Source organism: Lonchura striata, chromosome Z (assembly GCF_050655825.1).
Source record: "Lonchura striata isolate lonStrDom1 chromosome Z, ASM5065582v1, whole genome shotgun sequence".
Lineage (NCBI taxonomy): Eukaryota > Metazoa > Chordata > Aves > Passeriformes > Estrildidae > Lonchura > Lonchura striata.
The window spans coordinates 84,892,912-84,916,591 of record NC_140740.1 but is presented as its reverse complement, the minus strand read 5'-3'; the positions used below and the strand labels follow the sequence as shown (position 1 = coordinate 84,916,591).

At 37.5% G+C, this 23,680-nt stretch overlaps 1 protein-coding gene across 4 annotated transcripts in view; it reads right to left on the bottom strand.

The window, feature by feature from the left end:
* Positions 1-23,680, bottom strand: part of LNPEP (leucyl and cystinyl aminopeptidase) — a 51,849-nt gene that overhangs the window by 3,863 nt on the left and 24,306 nt on the right. For all 4 annotated transcript variants that reach the window (XM_021535523.4, XM_021535522.4, XM_085567630.1 and 1 more), the window contains 11 exons: positions 23,442-23,573; positions 21,073-21,193; positions 20,242-20,396; positions 19,808-19,921; positions 10,655-10,786; positions 7,766-7,897; positions 6,513-6,673; positions 3,958-4,046; positions 3,045-3,225; positions 2,181-2,337; positions 627-811 (listed from right to left, as the gene is read on the bottom strand). In XM_021535523.4, coding sequence (XP_021391198.3) covers positions 627-811; positions 2,181-2,337; positions 3,045-3,225; positions 3,958-4,046; positions 6,513-6,673; positions 7,766-7,897; positions 10,655-10,786; positions 19,808-19,921; positions 20,242-20,396; positions 21,073-21,193; positions 23,442-23,573 — 1,559 coding nt within the window. The remainder of the gene's footprint in view (positions 1-626; positions 812-2,180; positions 2,338-3,044; positions 3,226-3,957; positions 4,047-6,512; positions 6,674-7,765; positions 7,898-10,654; positions 10,787-19,807; positions 19,922-20,241; positions 20,397-21,072; positions 21,194-23,441; positions 23,574-23,680) is intronic.

Below are 23,680 nucleotides of genomic sequence, written 5' to 3'. Positions count from 1 at the left end.
TAAATGAATATAGGGGGTACCAAAATACTGACCTCAGGAAATAAGAAAAAAAAATTAAAATATTAACTTGAAGGAGATGCTCCTCTTTGCAGCACTTTGATTCTGTAGCAATTGTTAAGATTTGACATTACTGAACTCATGCCAATCTAATACTTTCAGTCACTAGGAAAAAGCAAATCATTTAGCCACATCAAAACAAAGTACACGGTATGCAGAATTGATAGTTTTCTATGGCTCAAAATGTACATGACTCCACAGCAGAATGAGTTCTGCATGATAAAAACATGTGCTTTGGCTTTGCCCCTAAGTAATCTTCTTTCAGCATGCACCTCAGGAAATGCAGATGAAAAAGAACTTATGGCTGGTTTTGCAGTTAAACTAAATGAGACTGGAGACAAAGCCTAGCACAGTCATCCTCTCATTGTGAAATAGCAATTACCTCTACACACAGAACGGTTAAAGACAGCATCACATTCTTTATCAATACTAAGTTGGTGGTGGTGGTGTGGTGGGGGTTTTTTTTTATTGTTCTGTTTGCTGTTGGGGTGTCTTTCCCACGTACAATGGTGGCAATGTAACAGGAAAGCAGCTGGGTATAAGAAGTGGAAGCTCCATTTTTGAGGTACCTTATTGTTCCATTAGACTTCATCCATGTCTCAAACATCTTAGCAGCAGTTTTTCTACAGTTTCTTATATCATGGGTGCAGGCAAAAGTCAGCAGTGTTGACCGGAGCTCTCGTTCAGACAGGCTCCCATCGTCTGTCCACTGCTGTTGATCTATTTTATCTCCAAGCAAGTGCTCTATCCTAAGCTAAAGGAGGAAAAAGTTACTAGCAATAGCTAGTAATCCTTCCAAGAGGATTTTCTATACATAAAATTAGTTTAAAGCAAGGAAAAAAAAATTAAAAGGTTGAGCTTTCAAACCATAGAAGCTAAGCATAGTAGTTTTTAATATATTTATTCCAACTTACACATCCTATTTCATAACTGTAGGAATAAGTATCAGAAACCACATAAATCTGAAAGATGGGCCAGGTTACATCTTAAACTGCATATAGAAACTGAAGACCCCTCTTTGAGCCATGCCTCAAACCTGCTTGTAATCAGCCTACAATCACGAAGTACTACAACATCTGTATGTTTAACTGCTTTTAACTTCACCAAGTCACAGTAAATTCATTTAGCACAAAGATATCACATTTCTATGTCTACAGGCTGAACACCCTTCAGTTTTGTACTTCTGTAGCTTGCCAGAACCACAGCAGGATGCCTGATCAGCTATCATATCTCAGCAGAAAACTTTGATTTTAAATAAAACTGCATGGACACTGCATTGCAAACCAGAGCTTGGGCTGTTTATAGCAAATACATAACAACTTTGGGTAAATTAAAATACTGGGTTTTTTTTCTTATGTTTCCTTAAGCACTCAATAATTAGCCCTTCCTAGCATAAAGAAAAATGCCTGCTATTTTATCTAATAATTTAATAATTTTCTTATAGACTAAATCCCTTTATTGATGTTTTACACTGTGAAGCAGCAAAGATCATTTTAAACCAGCAGATGATTATGGAGAAGAAACTCCATAATAAGAAGGTAAACACAGAAATGAAAGACATATGCTTATCAAGAACCTACAATATTGATTTCACTGTCAAGTCTTTGTATTACTAGTATCACTCTATTACACAACTGGAACAGGGAATGACAACTATCCTTGCATGTCTATTTCTACAGAAAATAGTTCTGTTTTTTTCTCTTGTCTCTCTATAAAGCAATTAGATCTACAATCTCTAGCCACTCTAACTTTTGGAAATTACTTTCCTGTACAAGAAAAGTACATGGAATCTGTTTAATTACATATTTCTACTGACTTTTATGGGCACTTTAAGATAGCCCCAGACACCACTGCAGCACACTCCCTACAGAACATTCTGGGGCATATGGGTATGGTATGGAAACAGAGGAAGGAGAGGGGAAGAAGCTGGTTCAAAAAGTGTAGTATTTTGGTAAGAGACCATTAGAAAAGCCTGACAAGACTGGCAACTCTTCTAGAGTCCCCATCAAACTTAGTGGAATTAATGAGTATGTTCAACAGTCATCATGTAAAAAGATAATGTAACTATAAAGAACATTATAGCTAATAATTTAAAATTATCATTTATGAAAACTGAGACATACCATGACTCGTGCTGCCAGCTGGTGTTCACCCTTTTTGTCTAAAAGGTTGTATATAAGACTCAGCTGAAACAAAGCTTGAGTAAGTGGTGCAGTGCTGTTCTCTTTGTTGAGGTAATCAATCAACTCAAAGGCCTTTTCCAGAGACTCTTTTCCTAGACTATGGGTCAATAAATACAAACATTAAAATGGACAAAGAAACAAAAGCACTCTCTGAAACAAATCAAAAGTGATGCTTTCCATTACACTAACAGAGAGATAAGTGAATAGAGGGGGTGACATAAGAAACAATTTACATATAGAAATTTTCATATTTTAACTTCATCAAGACTACAACAAAGCAACAATGGCCACTAACATGCCTCCGGTTAATAAAAATTGAAAATGAGTAAGGAAGTGTGGCAAGGATGTCTGAAAATATTTATCATGAATAAGGATACTTGGATAGAACAGCAGTTTCCAAAGACACAATCTAAAATGTTCCACCTCGCCTGCTTCTCATAGTGGTGGTGAAACACATGAGAGGGCACCAGCAAAACTTTAAGAAGGAAATAGTTTACTTTTCTACAGTGGAGCACTAGAGTACAGGAAAGCAGTTAGCAGGCAGATTATTGGCCACTAAAGAAAACAGGGTCTTCCAGAAATGGAAACTATCATGTTTCTCTCCATGATCCAAACAAAGAGATGATGCTGTAAAGAAGAGGGAGGTAACATCTTGAGCATCAGTGAACAGTTCCAACAAGGCTATTGAAAGCTGAATTAAACCTCCACTAAAGCAATTTTCTCTAGGAACTACATCTGATCTTCTCAGACTTGGAAAAAACTTGAAACACGTATTAAATACCTTTTCCAGTACAGAAGTCTTACCGCGCAAGGTTGAAGATATTGTTGATCAAATTTGCTCTGTCTTTAGGACTCAGAGCAGTGTGGTTTTTCTTCAAGAGATCAATCAGTGTTTTCCAGTCTTCAGCATAGTGTACTATGTAATAGCCGTTCATGTCTACATTGAATTTTACCCATTCCACCTCTTCTGGAAGTTCAATGACAGCTAGTGGACAGAAAATATGTGATCAGCCGAAACAAACATTTAACAACTGTTTGCTCAAACCAAAGTCTACAAAGTAGACTAGTACCAGAGAGACAATAAATTCTTTCCACTATTTCCCCCTAAAATGACAAAGGAAAAGCCAGCACAAAGGTTTTGAAAGACAGCTCAAAAATTCCAGGTTGTACTTCCACATCCTTCTTCCTACATCTGACTGAATGAACATTATCACAGTCCACCCAAGTTGCATCAGTAAGTTTTTCTCCTTTTGTCCTGTTGTTCTTTCAAAGAGCCCCATCTACTGTTCCAAATACAGTATTTTCCTACACAATTAAATAAATGGTAGTAAAGTTACTTCCTACCATTTCAGCAAATTGGCAGATTGACTTTCACATAACTTGCTCTCTAAAGAACATACAGTTTGAGAGATTGTGTGCATGCGCTGTGATGAAAAGCACAGGCTTTTACAAATTTCAAATGCCTGATTCTGTTCCAAGGCTTTTACAAATTTCAAACCTGTGATTCTGTTCCAGTTGCTGTCATGTATTTATACACACAATGCTACAGGGAACCAGCTCTCTGATGATGACAACACCAGCAGTGCTCTGCTCCGGGTCTCTGAAATTACTTTGTAACCTGTGTAAGTCTTCAGCTTCACATCTTACTTGAGGGTGCTCTCAGAAAAATCACGTATCTGTAATCCTAAATTAACTACCAAAGCTTTTAGTTACATACCTGACTTCTGATCCAGTAAATATGCATTAGTGCAATGGGTGAAGTTGCACCTATTTGTTATGTAAGTGAGAGGAATATGCCACAGGTAACTGCAAAGGAAAACAAATGTTGACTAACATGTTCTACACATATTATCTCCCTTCAATGGTTTGTTTTAATTTAAGCACTTTTGTATACGAATAATACTAAAATCACTGAATGCTGTATAGAATAATAAAGTTTAAATCTCACTTATATAATCAGAATATGATGAAAGAAAATATGAACAGCATGCACAGAAATTATTTTTAAAAATCCCACCATGTTGAGAAATGGGTAAATTTTATAGAACAGACTGGATTCAGAGAGACCTTTTAAGGTCATCTAGTTCAGGTCCCCTGCAATGAGCAGGAACATCTTAAATTAGATCATGTTGCTCGGAATCCTATTCAACCTGGCCCTGAATGTTTTCAGGGATGGGCATTGATCACCTCTCTGAGCCACCAGTGCCACTGTTTTACTACCCTTATTGTAAAAATACTATTCCTTGTGTCTAGTCTAAATCTACACTTTTTTATTTTAAAACCATTATTCTTTATCCTATCACAACAGGACCTGCTAAAAAGTTTGTCCCCATCTTTCCTTTAAGTACTTGAAAGAATGCAGCAATGTCTCCCCAGAGCTTTTTGTTCTCCAGGGTGAACAGCCCAAACTGTCTGTCCTTGTATAGGAGAGGTGTTATGTCCATCTGATTGTTTTTGTGAACCTGCTCTGGACTCACTCCAGCAGTCCATGTCCTCCCTGTGCTGGGACCCCAGAGCTGATGCAGGGTTCCAGGTGGGCTCTCAGCAGAGCAGAGCAGAGGGGCAGAATCCCCTCCCTCCCCTGCTGCCCATGCTGCTTTGGATGCAGCCCAGGATACAGCTGGAATTCTGGGCTGTGAATGCACACTGCTGGCCTGTGTCCAGTACCACGACTCCCTCCAAGTCCTCCTTTGCAAGGCTGCTCTTGATTTGCTCATCCCCCAGCCTGTGTTGATACCAGAAGCTGGCCTGACCAAGGGCCCACTGCTGGCATCCCTTCCCCCAGCTGCACCACTCAGCTTGGTGTCATTTAAAATTCTCTGCAGGAGCACTTGATCTCACTGTGTACATCACTGATGAAGAACTTAAACTGCACTAGTCCCTAAGGGACTCTACTTTTCCTGGTACTTCTTTCCTAGTTCCAGCATGCTAGGTAGCTAGTCCAAAATCATACAGACAGTAATCTCTGGCTGCATCAGAAGTTCATCCAGTATGATTTTTACCCGAGTCCAACATTGTTTATCTGATTTTTTACAAGTTTTAAAATTAAAAAATTATCCAAGTACAAGACTCAAATTCCAAATCATGGTATAGAAACCACAATTCATTGCATACTACAAAGACTTTCTTAAGTGAACTGCAAGCTGGAAGAACAAATGCTAAGGAGGCTCATAATGATGATAAGTACTTGGCTATTTAGAGAAAAACATAAATCTGAGTGTGATGAAAGAAGGTGCACACATTAATCCAATTTTGACAGGGATCTCCTCTATGTATGACTCACATAGAGTGCTCTTTTTCTAAACCTTTTCATACATGCCCCAAACTTCCATCAACTAGAAACAGAAATTACATACCTTAAAAACCCTTCCCTTCTTCCCTTACCTTTCAACCCCACATTGCTTTTCTTTCTCCGCATAACAAAAGTAAAACACAGCCCTCTAAAGTCCTACATTTCAAGAGACAAATTTCTTTCACAGACCTAATTTTCTGCAAGGTGATGCAATGGACTTAGCTCCTGTTAAAACTTTAAACAACTGAATAAAACCAGCAAAATATCGAAAGAATTCACACTTAAATGCTTTTGTTAGAAGACACTGTTGAGGGTCATAAGGTAAGTTACACGTGCAGTAAACAAAAATTTAAAACCACCAACTGCCACATCTTTGCTTCTTCAGTATTTGTGTATGTATTTCCTTTTAGGTTTGGTATAATGGCTATTGCCTCTGTTGAACATTCAGTCATTTGTTGTCATGTAGTAGTGTCATCTTAAAATTCTGAAGCCAAGAAAGCATTGACACTAGCTTCTCTACCTTCTTGTAGTAAAGCCCAAGGTATACAACTGAATTTTGGAAGTAAGAAGCAGGGGCTTTAAAACAGAATACATGTATCTGAAACTTCTGTGAAACTTCTGCAGCCTGCCTTTCTTCAGAGTCTTGTTAAACACACAAAACTTTCTCAAATGTAAAGAAACCTTTACTTATGAGATCTGCCTTTTGGTATTGAAAACCAACTGATGATGTCAAGCTTAAAAGCTTCAGGAAAAGGATGCATGTAATAAATTCAGATTACAAAGGGTGTCACTGATTTTTTACCACTTACTTCAGTGGAAATAGACATGGACCTTTAGGCAGACCCTAGATGTGTGAATTTCTGTGCCGAATTCTCTGTTACTACCTGCCTTCAAAGGAAAACACTAAAAGGTCTGAATACTAAAAGCTTTAAGACAGCAGCTTGCTTTTAATGGATAAAAGGTATTAAGAAGGTAATAACCTTCCATCGGATGTCCAATTTTCTGGTTCCACACGATACAAAAATTTCTCTTGTTGTACTGAAATGATCTTTCCCTTTCGGACGACAGTGACTAAAGGAAATCCTTTATGCACAATCCAAGTCTTCATCATTTTTTTTACATCTAGCGTTCCATTGGTAATCTGTAAAAACAATCATAATACAAAAAGTAAATGGAGAACACTTTCTTAAGTTACTAAATAAGTCGTTGCGTGATTTTACATCTGTGAACAATCACTTTGACAGTGAACTTGTAAATTTCTCTCCACTCTCTGGCCATCCAGCCAGTTCTTAACACAACAAAGAGTACACCTGCCCATGCCATGAGCTGCCACCTTTTCCAGGAAAATGCCTTGGGAGACAGTATCAAAGGTTTCACTGAAGGTCAGGGAGACAACATCCACAGCTTTCCCTTCATCCACCAGGTGGGTCACCTGCTCATAAAAGGAGACTAGGTTGGACCTATTCCTGCTAAATCCACGCTGGCTGGGTCTGATTCCCTGGTTGTCCTGTATGTGCCCTGGAATGGTACTAAAGATGATCTGCTCCATGACCTTCCTTGGCACTCAGTTCAGGCCAATAGGTCTGTAGTTCTCTGGACCTTCAGTCCTTCCCCTCTCCTTCCTGCTGTCTCTCCACCCTCCTTTCCCTGGCTTCTCTGACTCCCACAGCCTTGCTGACACCACTTGCCCTCAATCTCTTCTATCCAAGGCCTTGTTTTATTGAGTGCTTCACACTCATTTTGAAACTAAACACAGCCTTATGCCTACCTTATAATCCGAGAACTGCCTGTACAGTCTGTTTTCCTAAAATTTAATCACACTTGTTGAAACCGAAGTTATCACAAAGTAGAGAGTAACCCAAGACCTCTGTGAGGTTGGATATAGCTATTCCTCGAAAGTATTTTTTATCCTGCATTTTATTACTTTCATTCTGGTGTTAACACACTAGCCATGTAATTCTAGAGAGGATATGTCCATTCTGGATGGACATGCAGAGCAGTACATACTCACTCACAGTGCTTTTTTGGGATGATATGCAATGTAGCCCAAGAAGCTTCAGTAATCTCCCTATCTATATGAAAGAATAGGATGAGCAAAAAACTGGAGTATTTACCTGCAGGCCATTATCCTATTTTTTTAATAAACAAGCAAATAAGTAGAACCTATGATACTCTTAGAGAAGTGGAGTTAAAAAAAAAAAGAAAATAAGAACAGTGTGTCGAAGATGGGTACCTCATTCATGCTGTCCCACAGGTCATCACTCTGGGCGGTTCCATAGTTGTGATTATGCAAGTATACCTCAATGCCAGCTTGGAAAACATCCTTAGTGAGATAATGCTTCAGCATCAAAAGAAGTGAAGCCCCCTTTAAGAAGAAAAAAAAAAAAAAGAAAATTAATCAATAAATTGAAGTTACAGAACTTTTTTAAGCATATGTGTATTATAGCTCTTTCACAGTACAAGAGTAAGTCAGAAGCCAGCAGAATTTATTCCAAATAATATCCTTCAAGTAATTACCTTTACACTCAGTTTCCTTGGAAAAATAATTCTTTTACTATTTCATAAACTCCAAATACAGTTACAGAAAAGGCTAATGTAGTCTGAAAATTTTTCCCAGCTGCTTTGGAAAAAAAAATATTAAAGGCTCAAACTACAATTACAAAATGGATTAGTAGAATTTGACATTTTTTCCAATCAACGTAATCTGAAAAATATTGCCTTCTTACTCTGCTGGCTGCCATTTTTCATTATGAATACTCATCTTTATGGTACAGAACTGCACTTGTGAGCCAGTGTTTAACAATCATATGATGTGCACTTATATCAAAAACCTAAAAACATAGGGAAAAAGTAGGCTGGAATTGACTGCAGAAGAACAAGTATGTTTTCTTGAGTTTAAATACAGTCATATCTTGTAAAGAAAAAACAGCAGTAACTGAGTAGTTTAAGTATCAAAAAAGTTGTGAATGTTTCTATGTGAAAGCCACCAATAAGTAAATTGCCTGAAGACTTGCATACTGTAGAACTGAATGCAGAGGAGCAGCCATAGATCAACAATAGCTTAAAGGTGCACTTTATATTTTTGGTACTGTTTCTAGGAAAGAAACAAGAAGAAGATTTTAGAGAGATAATGCATTGTTCTCATACATTCCAATCTCAAGTTCTGGAATTTGACTAACATCTTATCTGAAACTGAAGGCTGCCTGGTTATCCACTAGTCACCAAATGTCAGAAATAGCCCTTACTACAGTTTTTAATAATATGGCCACAATCTCCTCTCTTGTATGCACCCATACTTGACCTACAGCTCTGCTCCTTTGTTTTTCCACCTGTCATACCCTTCCAGGTGAATCTTGTCCCACCTACGGGTGTTAGGCTTACCGACAGTCTGCAAATCAGACTAAAAATAATACAATAATAATAATAATAATAATAATAATAATAATAATAATAGTACAATTATTGCTTTCCAAGACAGTATAATGCAGAGGTCACCTACTAATCTGTGTCAGTTCGTAGTTCAATAAAATAAATTATGTTGTACAATTCAGTAGCAGACAATCCTTTGCTTATCTGGGACTACCTTGTAGTGTCTTCTCATGTGAATTCCAAAGAACTGTACCTAGTTATAGAGTACCTAGCTATAGAGTAGCAGAATACAAGAACTTTATGCATAAATGAAAAGCTATGTAATAAAATCCTCTGAAACACAGAAAACAGCCGTGAAAACTATTTCTGACAACATGCAAAACCTCTTTTGGCCAGCTCTTGAAGGTGTAGGTTAGTACAATTGTATTCAAAACGTGCACATACTTATTAGTAGCAATGAAGTAATAAAATAATTCTCCAAATATAATGTGACACTAATTAACTGAAACTCCAATCCAATCACTTAGGAAACAAACTTTTCCATTAGAATTATACAGAGAATTTTCAATCAAATACTGTCAATAGTTTTTGACTGATTGAAACTTCTCTATATAGTTAGTTGGCTCTAAAGTTAGCTGGCTACAGACATGATTGTGCATAAAATACATAGCTTCCAGAAGCTCACCAAAAAGGGAATTACTTGAGACAGCACCTCTGAAGCATTAAACAACAGCCATGCCTTTTGATAAAAGGAGAGAATCCAAATTCATTTGGCAACCAAAGTAACCTGAAAATCACACATATCTGTTCTTGCAGTTGAGAAAGCAGAATCCAAAATAAATGGAAGCACATCACTACCGTAAGTCTATCTGGCATCCCAGACTATTCAGGGATGCCAGACAAGATGTGCTGACCAGTTGAGACTTGCAAAAAGAAGTCAGAGAAAACAAACCAAGACTGTAATGGGAACTGCATTCCACTGAGCAGAGGAAGATGTAGTATCTGACTATTTTCTAGCAGAAAATAGCTGTCCCCATGATTTCTAATTAGACAAAAGTACAAGACAGTGATGGAAAAATGCCAGCCAATCCAAAATAAACAAACAAAAGGCTTTCCTCCAACATTACCAAAATCCAGTATCTACAATCTGAGAAAATGTGAAAAAAATTTTGCACATACAGGTATTTCTTCTCTCATGCATTTTTAAAGAAGGCAGTGAGATGCTTTAATAATATAAGCCTCCCACACAACTCTCACTAGACATTAGAAATAATCACATTTCAAGACAACCAGGATAAGCAGTAAAATATTTTGCATTCAGAGGCAAGCTTACAGTTCAGGATATCTCTAAAATATGGGTTTCTTTTAAAACCAGGGAGAGTGTATGACTAAACGATTACTTTGGTGTTTTGTTTTTACTCTTTTTATAATCACTTGTTACAGTCTGCTACTAGAAGAATTTATGCCTAACTGGTTATGTTGCTTCATCTATTGGTTCCCCTCCTACAATAATATTTTGTGCCAAGTGCTCTACAAGATGGTAAGTAAGGCAACAAATACATATACATAATATTTGCCTAATTAAATGCTACATATATGCTCAAAAACATTATTGAGAAACCCTGCATTTTTTGAGTTGGTTGTAAATACCTCCAAAAATGTTAGTACATGCCTATTCACTTGTGATTCCACATTCATATTTTCAGTAGCTGATGTATCACTCTCCAAAATTTTGGAATATTTTTACAGTTACCTTGATATAAGAAAGCGAATCAAACATTTCTTCAATTTGCTCTGAAGACTGAACAGCAGAAGAGACTGGATGTGAAGAATTCAAGGCATCTTTCATCATAGCCTTGAAAATTAAAGTAAGGAAATCTTCATCCTAGAAGAGAAATATTTTTAACTGTTTAGGAAGCTGAAATGTACATGTTAAGCAGAAAAGTAAAAGTGGTCTCTGCTTTGCTCTTCCATTGCTCTAGGCAGCAAAAGAACTGTCAGGATATTATTTATAAAAGCTACTATTTCCCTGCTACATTTTAGCAGTGGAATCTCACTTTTGAGTTTGCATCATTATACAGACCCTTAAGCCCCTGTCTCAGGCAAGTGTGTCAATGGCACTAGACAAAAATGCACCTTCTAAATAAGTGTGTGTCAAATTTCATATTCAATTTCACCGCTGTTTTCATTTATAGGAGGCAGGGAATATAAAAATATGACTTTCATGTGCTTTAAGCATGAAGTCTAGAGAAATTATTCATTACAGAAATGTTTGGGAGAATGTAAACAGCACCTTATCTAGTGATTACCAAAATCTTTTACTTCTTTTCTTATAGAATGAGAATATTTGAATCTAATACGTTGGTACCAGAACAAGGAAACACCAAACACTGAAAAGAAGCTGATCATATCAGTATTTGTCCATTTCACTTCATCAAGGCAAGCAAACAATTCTCTATACAGTAGAGAGTTAAACCCAGAAACCCCCAACAATAACAACAAAACAAACCCACAAATCCCCTCTGTGAAATACAATGAAAATAACTGTTAAATTTTAAAATGTTAAGGCTATTCTTCTTGAATGGAGAAGTTCTGAATGATGTCAAAACACATTCTGGGATTATCAAACAATGAATGAGATATTTGTCAAGGCAGCTTGTCAGACAGCTTTTAGAATGAAGTACACAGATGTTAGATGTGTCCTTGTTAAATAAGGACACTACTTTTGTGTCCCACCCTCAGCACATATGCACCCAACAGGCAGAATGGCTACATACTTTAGGTGACAATCCAACTGAACAACCAAACTAGGCCAAATGAAGACGTTTTGAAACATCCAGTGCTGTAAAAGAATTCTACTGGACCAGGTTAGCAACTCAAGTTTCTTAATACTAATAAGAGTGATTTAAGAACTCAAACTCACAGTTCTCCAGAATGCTGAAAAGAACACTATCTATCAGGCAGGAAACAGTACAAATCAGGTGCTTAATCCCATGACTAAAGCAAATCACATAAACACTCCTAGGAGTTGATTTAAGGGCTCAGGTATGTCCTCTCCTTGGAGATATCTCTATCCAGAATGCAAAATTATTCTCTCCAATACACTCTACATTTAATTCCACTAACCTTTGTTTATCTGCCTGTCATTCTCAGTGACAATCAAGTTTTATAGCAGTAGCTGATATCCTTTCATTGGAAAAGAGAGACAAAATTTGAATCCATCATATCTTCCAGTGTCTGAAAAGCTAGGTCACTTAGTACCTGAGTGAGTTAATAATCACTACATTATTATATCAGAAAGATTTTATCCTTCAGCCATGTATGTAAACAGATGTGCCTGTGGGAGCAGTGTTTTGTATTAAGTGTAACTCAATGCTATCAGAATCCTTTGTGGTGGACCAATTTATATTTTTATGCCATGTCTGCTCATTTGTGAAATTCAAACTGATTCAGACACAAGCAAGTACAATGATGGGAAGACAGGAGTTACTTCATGTAGGGAAAGAAAACAAAGTGAATTTATAACAAAGAGCATTTAGTTAGAAAGAAAAGACTCCTCAGTCAGGGCAGAAGAGATATAACAGTTTTAAAAAACTTAACAAGTAGGAGGTGTGCAGCAGTTTGTAGAAAGAACTATTATATAAGCATTTATCTTCGAGAGAAAAGTCTATTGTTGCTATTAGCAAATTGATAATTAATATTATTGGTTAGCAAGCCTATTAGCAATTACACTATTGGCTTTCCAGGCTCATGCTATTCGAACCCAATGGTGGAAATATTATAAAAGCTATGTACACTTTCAATAGGTGTCTACGGTTATACTGCAACTGGAGGACTGTGTTTCTTTCACATGCTCGTAAATGGCTCCTTGAACATACATACAATCTCCTAAGGCAATCCTGGACCAGAAGTACATCCCAATTGTACCAATTTGAGCTTCAAGGATCACTGAGGACATCCCTTCATTGTTAGCAAATAAACAGGTTAGCAGTGTAGTCAAGTAATTCCCTATTAAAATGGGCAACAGTATCTCCAAACTAGAAGCCTTCCATAAAGACTGCTTATTACGTATAGCAAAGGAGCAAATTCTTAAAATTCAGGAAAATAAACTAATACAACTCCTTATATGGGAGAAAACTAACTGTTGCTGGTACCCCCGTAAAGGCTCCTATGACCTCAGTCACTAGAAGTGAGTGGAAGATACTTTAAAAGCATGTCAGACACATCTGCCAGAGATTAACTACGATGAATAGCATGGAAAATTATATATTCTGCATTGCAAACTTTTCATAATTCCAAAGACATAGTACTCCCAGCTGTAAATCCTCCTGCAGATGCTTTCCCCGCACCCACAGCAATGCTTTCATGTTCCAATTCACTTGTTTTGCGTGTGGAGGGGACCACTAGGGAGGAAAAAGAAAGTGAACTTGTAGAAAAAATCTGCAATTCCTATTCTAAAATATCATTGCAACAGCTGAAAAATATGGCTGCAGCACCATCTAGACACAAAAATACCAAAACAGCCCTTCATGAGTGATTATGAATTTTCTCTGCTTCCTGAGCCAAGACTTTTTAAATATCTGTAGAAAAACGCCTTTGCTTCAAGGGGATGTTTTATCGCTTCATCCTTTGCCTGTAGTTTATCAAGGCAATCAGCCTTGACATAAGCAACATTCCTATGAAATGGTTAAAGAATTAAGAAAATCTATGAAAGAGTATGGTTGCAATCTTTCTATACCTTGAGACTTACAGAAACTATTGCAGAGAGCTGTGTTATGTTACCTGCTGATTGGAAAGCTTTATTTAAATCAATTATGACAGCAGCACAATATTCTATATGGTGGACAGAGTACAATGGGCTTTGTCAAGATCAAGTGCGGGCTAACATAGACACTGATAATGCTGCGATAACAAGGGATCATTTGACAGGGACTGGACATCAGACCATGATAAAAGAACAGTTAGGGATGCCCCCAGAAATACATAACCAAGCAAGGGAGATGGCTGTAAGAGCTTTGAAAGGAGTGACAGATGTTAATAAGACTGAACCTCGCTTCTCTACTATAAGGCAAGGACACCAAGAGCCCCACGTTACTTTTGTTGATCATTTGCAAACGGCTGTGACAAGGCAAATTGACTCACCAGATGCAGCTGAAGTTTTACTCAAATCCTTAGCTTATGAAAATACTAATCCTGACTGTTGCGGGGCACTTGACCTAGTTCAACACAAACCTGATGTTTCCTTACATGACTTTATCATAGCTTGTGCACATTTTGGTATAGAAAAATACAAAGCAGATTTACCAGCAACAGCCTTAGCACAACAGCTACAGGTTGCTAGGGCAACAGTCAAATGTTTTGACTGTGGAGAGGAAGTTCATGTGAAAAAGCAGTGCTCAAAGAACAACAAAGGGATCAAAAAAACCTAATAAACCATTCCCTAGATGCAAGCAAGGTTACCATTGGAGCAATGAATGCCATTCTAAGTATAACAAAATGGCAAACCTCTGCTACAGCAGGGAAACTTGAAGATGAGCTCAGAATCCTGTGCTTCCCAATAGAACAGGATCCAGCTGCAGCTCAAGGGACATCAGGGGGACTCCAGGCAGTGCTGGGATGGACTTGACAGTTTCCACCAAAACCACAATAAATGACACATTGGTTCATCTTATACCTACAGGTTCAAGTTGACCCCTTCCATTTAAATGTCATGTATTTTTACTCAGGAGATCATCATCATCTAAAAGGGGACTTTCTATTTTACCAGGAATCATCAACTCTGATTCTAGGGGTGAAATAAAAATCATGGCTTGGACTCCTAACCCACCTTGTACTATGCCAGCAAGATCATGCATTGCTCAATTCATCCCACTCCTATATGGCCAGACACAGAATAGGTACCATCTGTCAATGCTGACAGGGACACCGGAGGTTTTGGGAGCACAGGTGCTCCTTATGTTTACTGGTCTAAATCTACTTCAGTGCAGCAACCTTTTCTAGCCTGTCTTGTAGATGGCCAGTCTTCTACAGGATTAACAGATACCAGGGCTGACAAAACCATCATCAGTGAATGTGAATGGCCACCGACCTGGCCCTTGTCAACACCATCAGCGATGGTCACGGGCACTGGAGGTCAGCAGATGTCACAGCAGTCAGCCAAGGAACTCATGGTATATGGGCAAGAAGGGAAACAAGCACAGCTCACACCACATGTACTTTCTACTACTGCACACTGTGGGGAAGAGATTTATTACCCCAGTGGGGACTAACACTGAAAACAAATTTTTAAAAGGAGCCTCTGATGTGCAGCCAAGACTTAAAGTCATGTGAAACATTAACATCCCTCTGTGGGGTCAGTGGCCCCTCAGAGGAGAACAACTGAAACAAGCACAAAAGCTGGTCAAAACAACTGGATCTGGCAAATATAGTTCCTTCTACAAGCTTGTGGAACACCCCAATATTTGTGATTTCAAAAAAGACTGGCAAATGGAGACTCTTACAGGGTGTGAGGGTTATCAGTGATAATCCTGATGGGTGCTCAGCAACCTGGAATTCCTAATCCAGCAATGATCCCTGAAAATTGGGAATTGTTAATCATTGACTTAAAAGATTGGGTTTTTTTCACAATTGCATTACATCCTGATGCTGCACCTCGTTTTGCTTTTTCATTACCATCCTTGAACAACAGTGAACCTGTGCAAAGGTATCAGTGGGTTGTGTTAGCCCAAGAATGAAAAACAGTCCTACAGTATGTCAGTTTGCAGTAGCAAGTGCTTCAGAACAGGTGCAACAGCACTTTTCAAAGATTTTGCTGTATCATGGTATAGATGATATACTGCTAGGAGCAGATGACTCTGTAGTACTGCAGAATTGAGTTTTACTCTTGATAAATTTGGTCTTTGTATTGTGGCAGACAAGGTTCAAACTGTCCCACCATGGAAATACCTAGGGTTTCTATTATTTCAACAGAAAATTGTTCCTCAGCCCATTGTCCTTTTGACCTCTATTATAACACTAAATTACTTGCAAAAATTAGTAGGAATTATTAATTGGCTCACTCCTACCCTTAGTATCTGGTGACACTGAGGAACTGTCACCCTTGTTTAATTTACTTAAGGGAGGCACAGATTTAATATCTCCTCTCCTCACAAGCTGGATGCAGAAGCCTGTGAAGCATTGCAACTCTGAATGAAATTCTGACTTCTTTTGTATCCAGACAACAAGCAGAGTTACCACTCAGGCTTTTTCTTATGCTGGCTGAATTCCAACCATATGCACTAACAGCACAGTGGTGTACACACAACAATTGTGGATGATAGAGTGGATATTTTTACCTCACAGATTTTCAAAAATAGTAACTACATCGCTTGACATGATTATTAGACTTGTTTCCACAGGACAAAAACTATGCCAGACCCTAAGTGGGGATGATCCTTCTCACAACCACATTCCTTCACGTGCAAATGCTTTTCAGGAGATATTCCAAGAATCAATATCTTTACAGGCTGCCCTGACAGACTTTTTGGGAAACACTGTTAATTCTTTGCCGAAAAAGAAACTTTTGCAATCTTTAAAAGATCTTTCTTCACAGCCACATTTTCTAAAATTGTCACAGCCCCTGTCTGGAGCAAAGAGAGTTTTCATCAATGACTCTGGGAAAAATCAGAAACCAGTTGTTTGGAAAAACTCCACAGGCGATTGAGAAAACTGATTTTTCAGCCAAGGTCAACACAACTAGTAGGTTAGCAGCCACTGCAGAAGCTTTGATTGTTTCAAAATGAACCTTTCAACTTAGTATCAGATTCCTTGTATGTAGTAGGTATTTAAACTGTACTGGACATTACTTTTTAAAGCAAGTACTCAATAAGGATTTTTATCCTGTTATCTACTGTGTATGATTATGTCTAGTGCCATTTCACTGCTGTTATGTTACACACCTCAGGTCTCACTCATCATTGTCTGGACCTCTGGTGGAAGGCAATGCAGCTAGCTCCTGATGTTCTGACTATGACAGCAACAGTTCTGAATCAAATTACACAAGCAAAGTTGTCACGCGACTTTTATCACCAGAATGCAAAAGTTTTTAATAAACAATTTGATCTTATCATTTCTCAAGCCAGATAAATTCCTAATTCTTGCTCTGATTGTGCTTGTTTAATACCTTTACCTACCACAGTAGGTACAAATCCTAGAGGTTTGGGTGTCAATGGATGTTACACGTTTTCTCTTTTGGCACCCTAAACTATGTGCATGTATCAGTTGACACATATTCCAAATTTTTTGCTGCTCCACTCATAAAGGGGAAAAGGCAAGAGATGTCATTATGCACATGTTGCAAACTATTGCTACTTTAAAAGTCCTTAAAGTAGTGAAAACTGATAATGGTGCAGCATATGTTTCACAATCAATGAAAACCTTTTTCATTGTTGGGGTAACATCACTTACCTGGTGTACCTCATTCCTCAGCAGGTCAAGCTGCTGTGGAATGAACACATGCCATTTTAAAGAACACACTTCTTAAAGACAAAAGGAGGGATCCCCTTAGTCTAACATCTCAGAAACAATTGGACAAAGAAACATTTGTTTTAAATTCCTTAAATATTTCCAGATTTGATAACAAAACAGCAAGTGAAAAAAGGTGTTCCCATGATGCTAAAGACTTGCAGAGCAGACAATGGCTAGGCCCTGTGCTTTTGCTAACAAGGGGGTGAGGTTTTGGTTGTGTTTCTCTATCCACAGGAGCTCATTGGCTACCTGCAAAGAACATCAAACCTGCAGAGGGAATGTAGACTTTAAGGCATCACAATTTTGGTTTGGTAATCAATTGCAATGGGTTTGGGCACAATATACATAAACCCTTTTTATCACCCTCAGTGTATTCTCATTTAATGTGAACAAAGCATGGGTCCCACAACCAAACATCAATGTTTCTCTCACATTACCCAAAGCAATTAACCAATCTACCCTTTGTATATCCATGACCAGTCCTAGTGATCCATTTCAATCATGTCTGGCTGGCATTCCTTTGTTGGAGGACAAACAGAACAAATTATACAGTTCCAGTGATTGTACTCCAGGTAAGGGTAGATCATCGTGGTGTTTGGGATCAGGGCAGTCTAATGCTGGCCAGTCTGTGGGATGGTACCTGGAAATACTGATAGAGGCATGAGAAAAGTAACTTCCCTGCTCTCTCACTGCAGCCTCAAGAGCTAGATGTACCAGGCTCTATAAATGCTCCTGTATGTTTTTATCTCAATTATGCTAATGATTCAAAAGGAGAAAACACAGGGGTTGACGTAAGTGGAACTGGCATTTATTGTAATGCTTCTGCCTGGTGTAATTTTACTACTTTCTCACCAATCACAACACAGACCTGTGCAATAAGCCTGCATGATAAAGCATTTTCAATATGTGGCAACAGAGCATGGAAAGGCATTCCAAGTAATGCAGTGGGAGGTCCATGTACTTTTGGTCATTTGACTGTGTTTCATCCCAGTCTCAAAACTCTAACTAATCAGACACTAAAACATAGGTGAAACAAACATGATGCTCAGTCATTTGACCCTGACTGTAACTCTGAGGTTGAATTCTGGAATAGTGCAAAGAGATTTTTTAGTTCCTTAGTTGCCTCTATTGATACTGCACATGCCATCAACACAATTAATAAACTAGGTTGTTGGCTTGCAAAAGAAACTAACACTACCAGTAATGCTTCAACAGGATTGTTAACAGATGTCAACTGAGAACGTCATGCAACACTGCAAAATAGAGCAGCAAGAGAAGTTTTAATGTCAGACCAAGGACACAGATATGAAGACTTCCAGAGAATGTGCTGCTGTATGACCACTGCAAATCCATTTAGAAAACATCCAGGAAATGAAGGAGCTATCTGGAGAGCTGCAGCAAGACCAGGAATGGGATCCTTTTGCCTATTCTCCTGGTTGGGAAGATTTAATTTTGGACCAAACATGGGTCAAACATGTTGTTGGTTTCATTGCAATAGGACTCATAGCACTTTTGATGATTATGCTATGTTTACCATGCATATTTTCTTATGTTCAGTGGCTTATCCATCAGAATATAAATCATGTAATGCTCTGCAGACACCTACTGTACTTTGCAATACTTAGTAAAAAAGAAAGGGGCAGATACAGGGAAAGAAAACAAAGAAAACTTGTAATTGAGAGAACAAAGAGCATTTAGTTAGAAAGACTATTCAGTCACCAGAGATATAACAAAGTTTTAAAAAATATTACAGGTGTGCAGCAGTTTGCAGAAAGAACTATTATATAAGCATTTATCTTTGAGAGAAAAGTCTGATATTGCTGTTAGGGAATTGATCACAAATATTATTGGTTAGCAATTTTATTAACAATTATACTATTGGCTTTCCAGGATCATGCTATTCTAACCCAATGGTTTAAATATTATAAAAGCTAAGTACATATTTAATAGACATGTGTGGTTATACCACAGCTGGGGGCTGTGTTTCTTTTGTGGGCTTGCAACCTCGGGTATATTTAATAACCTAAAGCTTCCTGGGTCTATTAGGAATAGCCTAAGTAGACAAACTTGTTCAACATCATATCTGGACTTTTTCTAGAAAGATTTTAAGAAAAAATTTGATTTATAGACCTGCTATTTTGCACAGAATACTTTAACCTTCACAAAACACAGTACACTGCCTGTAGATTATTACCAAAAAAAAAGCAAAAATAATTTAAACCCACAGGAACAATGTACCTTTCTCAAAGCCACTTCCAGTATAATAGCAGAGATGTAGCATGATCTCAGTGGTGCCAAAATTAATTTTAGTATCAGTTTGTAAGTATCAAGCATTTATAGGCAGCACAAAAAACCAGATAATAGTGAAGGGAAAGTGAATGTAACTACAGAAATTACTTACTGAATGTAATTCTGGAAAAACCTCTTCCATGGCAAAGTATTCCATGAACGTGGCAAATCCCTCATTCAGCCAGAGATCATTCCACCATTCCATAGTTACTAGATTGCCAAACCACTAAGAAAGACCGAAAACATAATTATTTTCTTAGAAAGCAATCAAATGAGAAGTGCTCCATCCATCCTCTGCTTTATTTAGAATTAAGGTAAGGTAAAATGAAGGTCAGTCAAAACCACAGAAAAGCCTTGGCAGCAACAACTCCTTAGGCATGGCATGAGAGTTGTACTCTGCCTGTTGTGCTGTAGAAAATACACCTGCAGGCTTTCTAAACAGATGCACTACGCAGTCACAGTGAGCAGAGGGGTGAATTTAAGGAGAGAATTGCACTTAAAAAACAAAGAAATTAAAAAAAAAAAAAAATCTTCCCAGACTAGTACCTGATGGGCAAGCTCATGTGCTATCACTGCAGTTATTAGCTTTTTATCCCTCGCTGAAGAAGTATTATTGTCAAATAAGAGTGTTGTCTCCCGGAAGGTGATCAAGCCCCAGTTTTCCATTGCACCAGACTGAAAATCAGGAAGTGCTACCAGATCTGGAAAAGATTTGAAAGAAAATTTTGAAAATTGCTAGTTAAACCAATCCTATCTTTCAAGCCTACCTATTGTATTATATAATCATAAAAAAATTAATTATTTAAACCCTGTGGTGTGGGCATACACTCAAATCTCAAGTACAGAAGACCCACAGTTTTATAATTATGTTTCTTTAGCAGTACTCTTGACACAAACAACTTAACAAGACTCTGCCTATGGATCCATGCTTTTGCATGAGCAAAACCAGTGTGGAAATGAGATGGCCTGAAAAGTACACTACTGAAAAGCAGTGTCTTAGAAGACTGCATTTCACTACCTTTCCAGTCAAACCAATGCATGTAGAGGAGACATGCTGCAGATCCTGCAGTTGTGAACATGGTTCACAGACTGAGAATTTCCTCACTACTAAGTTGAGTAACACCAAGGAAACTGTTCTGTGTAGATTTATGTAAAAATATAAGCAATCTGTCTCCAAACACTCACAAAAGCTTTCCAACTTAGAACTCGCTTCATACTTGTGTCAGACAAACATGTAATTAGTTTTTGAATTTATTTAATAATTTAGTAATTGTAATACTTTTTTAAAAATGAAAATTCCCATGCATTTTCCAGATCAGAGCTTATTCTGTTTTTTTTTTTTAATTAAAAAAAAAAAAGAAGTCCTAAAGAACTTACCTAATTTTTCAAGAGGGTACTTCATAAAAAAGTATTTTTGGTAAAATTCCAGAAGCTTCACTGCTGTGTCTAGGGCATACCCAGCTTGGTTTAGATGCTGTGGTATGGCATAAACAGATACCTAGTCCAAACAGAGAAGAGAAAATATTTTGAAACTGATAGCTACAAAAGATTCAGAATTGAAGGAGGAGCTAGTAGGAGTTCCTGCAACAGGTAAGACACATTTTTGCAAGTACATACACAAATTATTACATACAGTAGTTACGAAGCTGCTCATAAAAAACTGATTTTTCTTACTAGAGCTTATTAACAGGTCAAAATACAGGGACACTACCCTGTGTGTATGCAAGAACAATTAAAGAATGACAACTTTAAGGAATGTGTCCAAGAAGGGTCTATATGACACAGATTTTAAAATCCTTCATGATTAAAGTGACCCTCCCTGTATACCTCAACCAATCTTTAGTCTATGGTAGAATTTATACTATGATAGCAGTAGTATAATCTGCAAGAAGTCATTTTTGAAAAAACTGGCATAAAGCTCATCCCTATCTAAGGTATGGCTGCATAAGACATGATGTAAGAAGCATTTATATAAAAATTGAGAGGCTACAATCTCCCCCTCTTTATGTTGAATTGCCTGTATCAAGAAAATGTCTTTGATTAGGTTACAGTTAGATTCACGTTTAGGACACCCTTTCCTACACAAACTAAGAAATACGTGGACAACCATATTCCAGTTGTATAAAAAATAAATCACTCTTCCTGTGCTATAAATCAGTTCAACATTCAAGTTTGAATGAAGCACATATAAATAAGAACCCAGTCTAATGTTCCTGAAGTACAGAAGTATTATTGGCTGCAAATTTTAAGCTCAAAACCAAAACGTAAGAGCCTCCTTGGACCTTCTGGAGTTGAGAAAAATCTTATTGCATTATAAGCATGAAGCAATTTTACTTCAACTCTACATTATCTTAAAGCTTTCATGACAATAAACTTCTTCTGTGTGAAGCTCAAATTCTTTGGATCTACCAGTCACACATTTCTGGAGCATTCTGAGTCTGTACAATATATGCTTCCTTTTTACTGACTTCCTTGGCCTGCTGGACACTGATGAGACCTGCTTTTGACCTACTAAAACTCTGGCCTTACTTGGTATTCTTATGCTTTCTCCCTTATGATTATTTATTTTATCTTTAAAAAAAATGGTTAGTATTTTAATCTTACTAAGAGTACTTGCTACTCTTAGTAAGATTAAAATACTGATCATTTTTTTAAAGAAGAAATTAAAAATAATACATTAAAGATAAGTAAGAAGTATTCTTATTAAGTAAAAAAGTTATCTGACTCAAAGAACTGTGCGGTTTTACCAGTGTACAGTTCAAATACAGAACTGAATAAAAGCCATAAGGCAAAAAAAAAAAGGAAAAAAAAAAAAAAGAAGTGTAACAATCTGTTCTAGTCATCTTTCATTAGAAATACTTGTCTAGATCAGAATCAAAGCTTGTCTTGCATCTTTACTTGTGTTTTTTTTATTTGATTAAAGAGAGCTTCTCCTTCTACAATGCTACTAGCACTATTCTCTCTGGCTTTTTCTAGGTACACAGGCACTTCTGACATTTCACCACAAAGGGGCAGTTTCTGCTAGAGTCATGAAAGTCGTTGCGTACATGAAACTTCTGCACTTCCTAAAATAAGATTAAGGAGCATCTATTAATATTACCACATTTATTCTTTAGTTTCTCTAACTGCACACATTACAGAAACAGGCCATACCCTTGCAAAGAACAAAGCTCAAGCAGGACCCACTCTCTGATGTTTAGAACCTTTGTAAATTAAAATTAAATAATTGTATTTAAGTGACTAAATGCAGATTTAAAGTCAGCCTAAATTTGCTTTACTGTACAGCACGAGTTTTTCAGATATGTTATCTTGGCAGGTACAGAAAGTTTTTGTAGCACTGCTTGAAACCATGTGTAAGTGTTCCTAGAAACTTGTCACATTTCTTTACATCCTCAGAGCAACTCCTCATTTGTGTGACATTACTGCTCACAGACAAAACATTGAAAAGAAGAATTTAAAGCTGCCAGCTCTGAAAGCTCTTAGGAATTTTACATTTTGTAAATTTCCACTTTTAACAAGATCTGATGCAGACTCTCTTGTTGTAAAAGTATATTCAGTCTGGTATCACCTCAGCTCACTTTATAGCATATGGCTCTTGTCCCCTACCTATGATGAGTATAATGAAACCAAGAAGATAAATTTAAAACAGACAGTTTGCTTGTTGGTTTGGGAGCTTTTAGTTTTGTTTAGTAGCCTGGTCAGCTTGAGAAAAGTGAAGCAGAACTTAAAGTGAAACAAATACATACCAGAGTCCCATTAGTTTCCTTGCTGACGTTTTTCAAGTCTGCAACAACAAAAGCTACTAGGTACGTGCTCATCTTCAAACTCACAAAAAACTCATCCTGAACAATTCCATTTGTCACAGGTGTTGTGGCTTTCTGCAGGGGAAATGAACTATTATTAATGCAGACAAAAGGAAACTAAGACATAAAACAAATCAATGTTAAATAATTATTTAATGCTACATGCAGTTTATAGGCAAGCT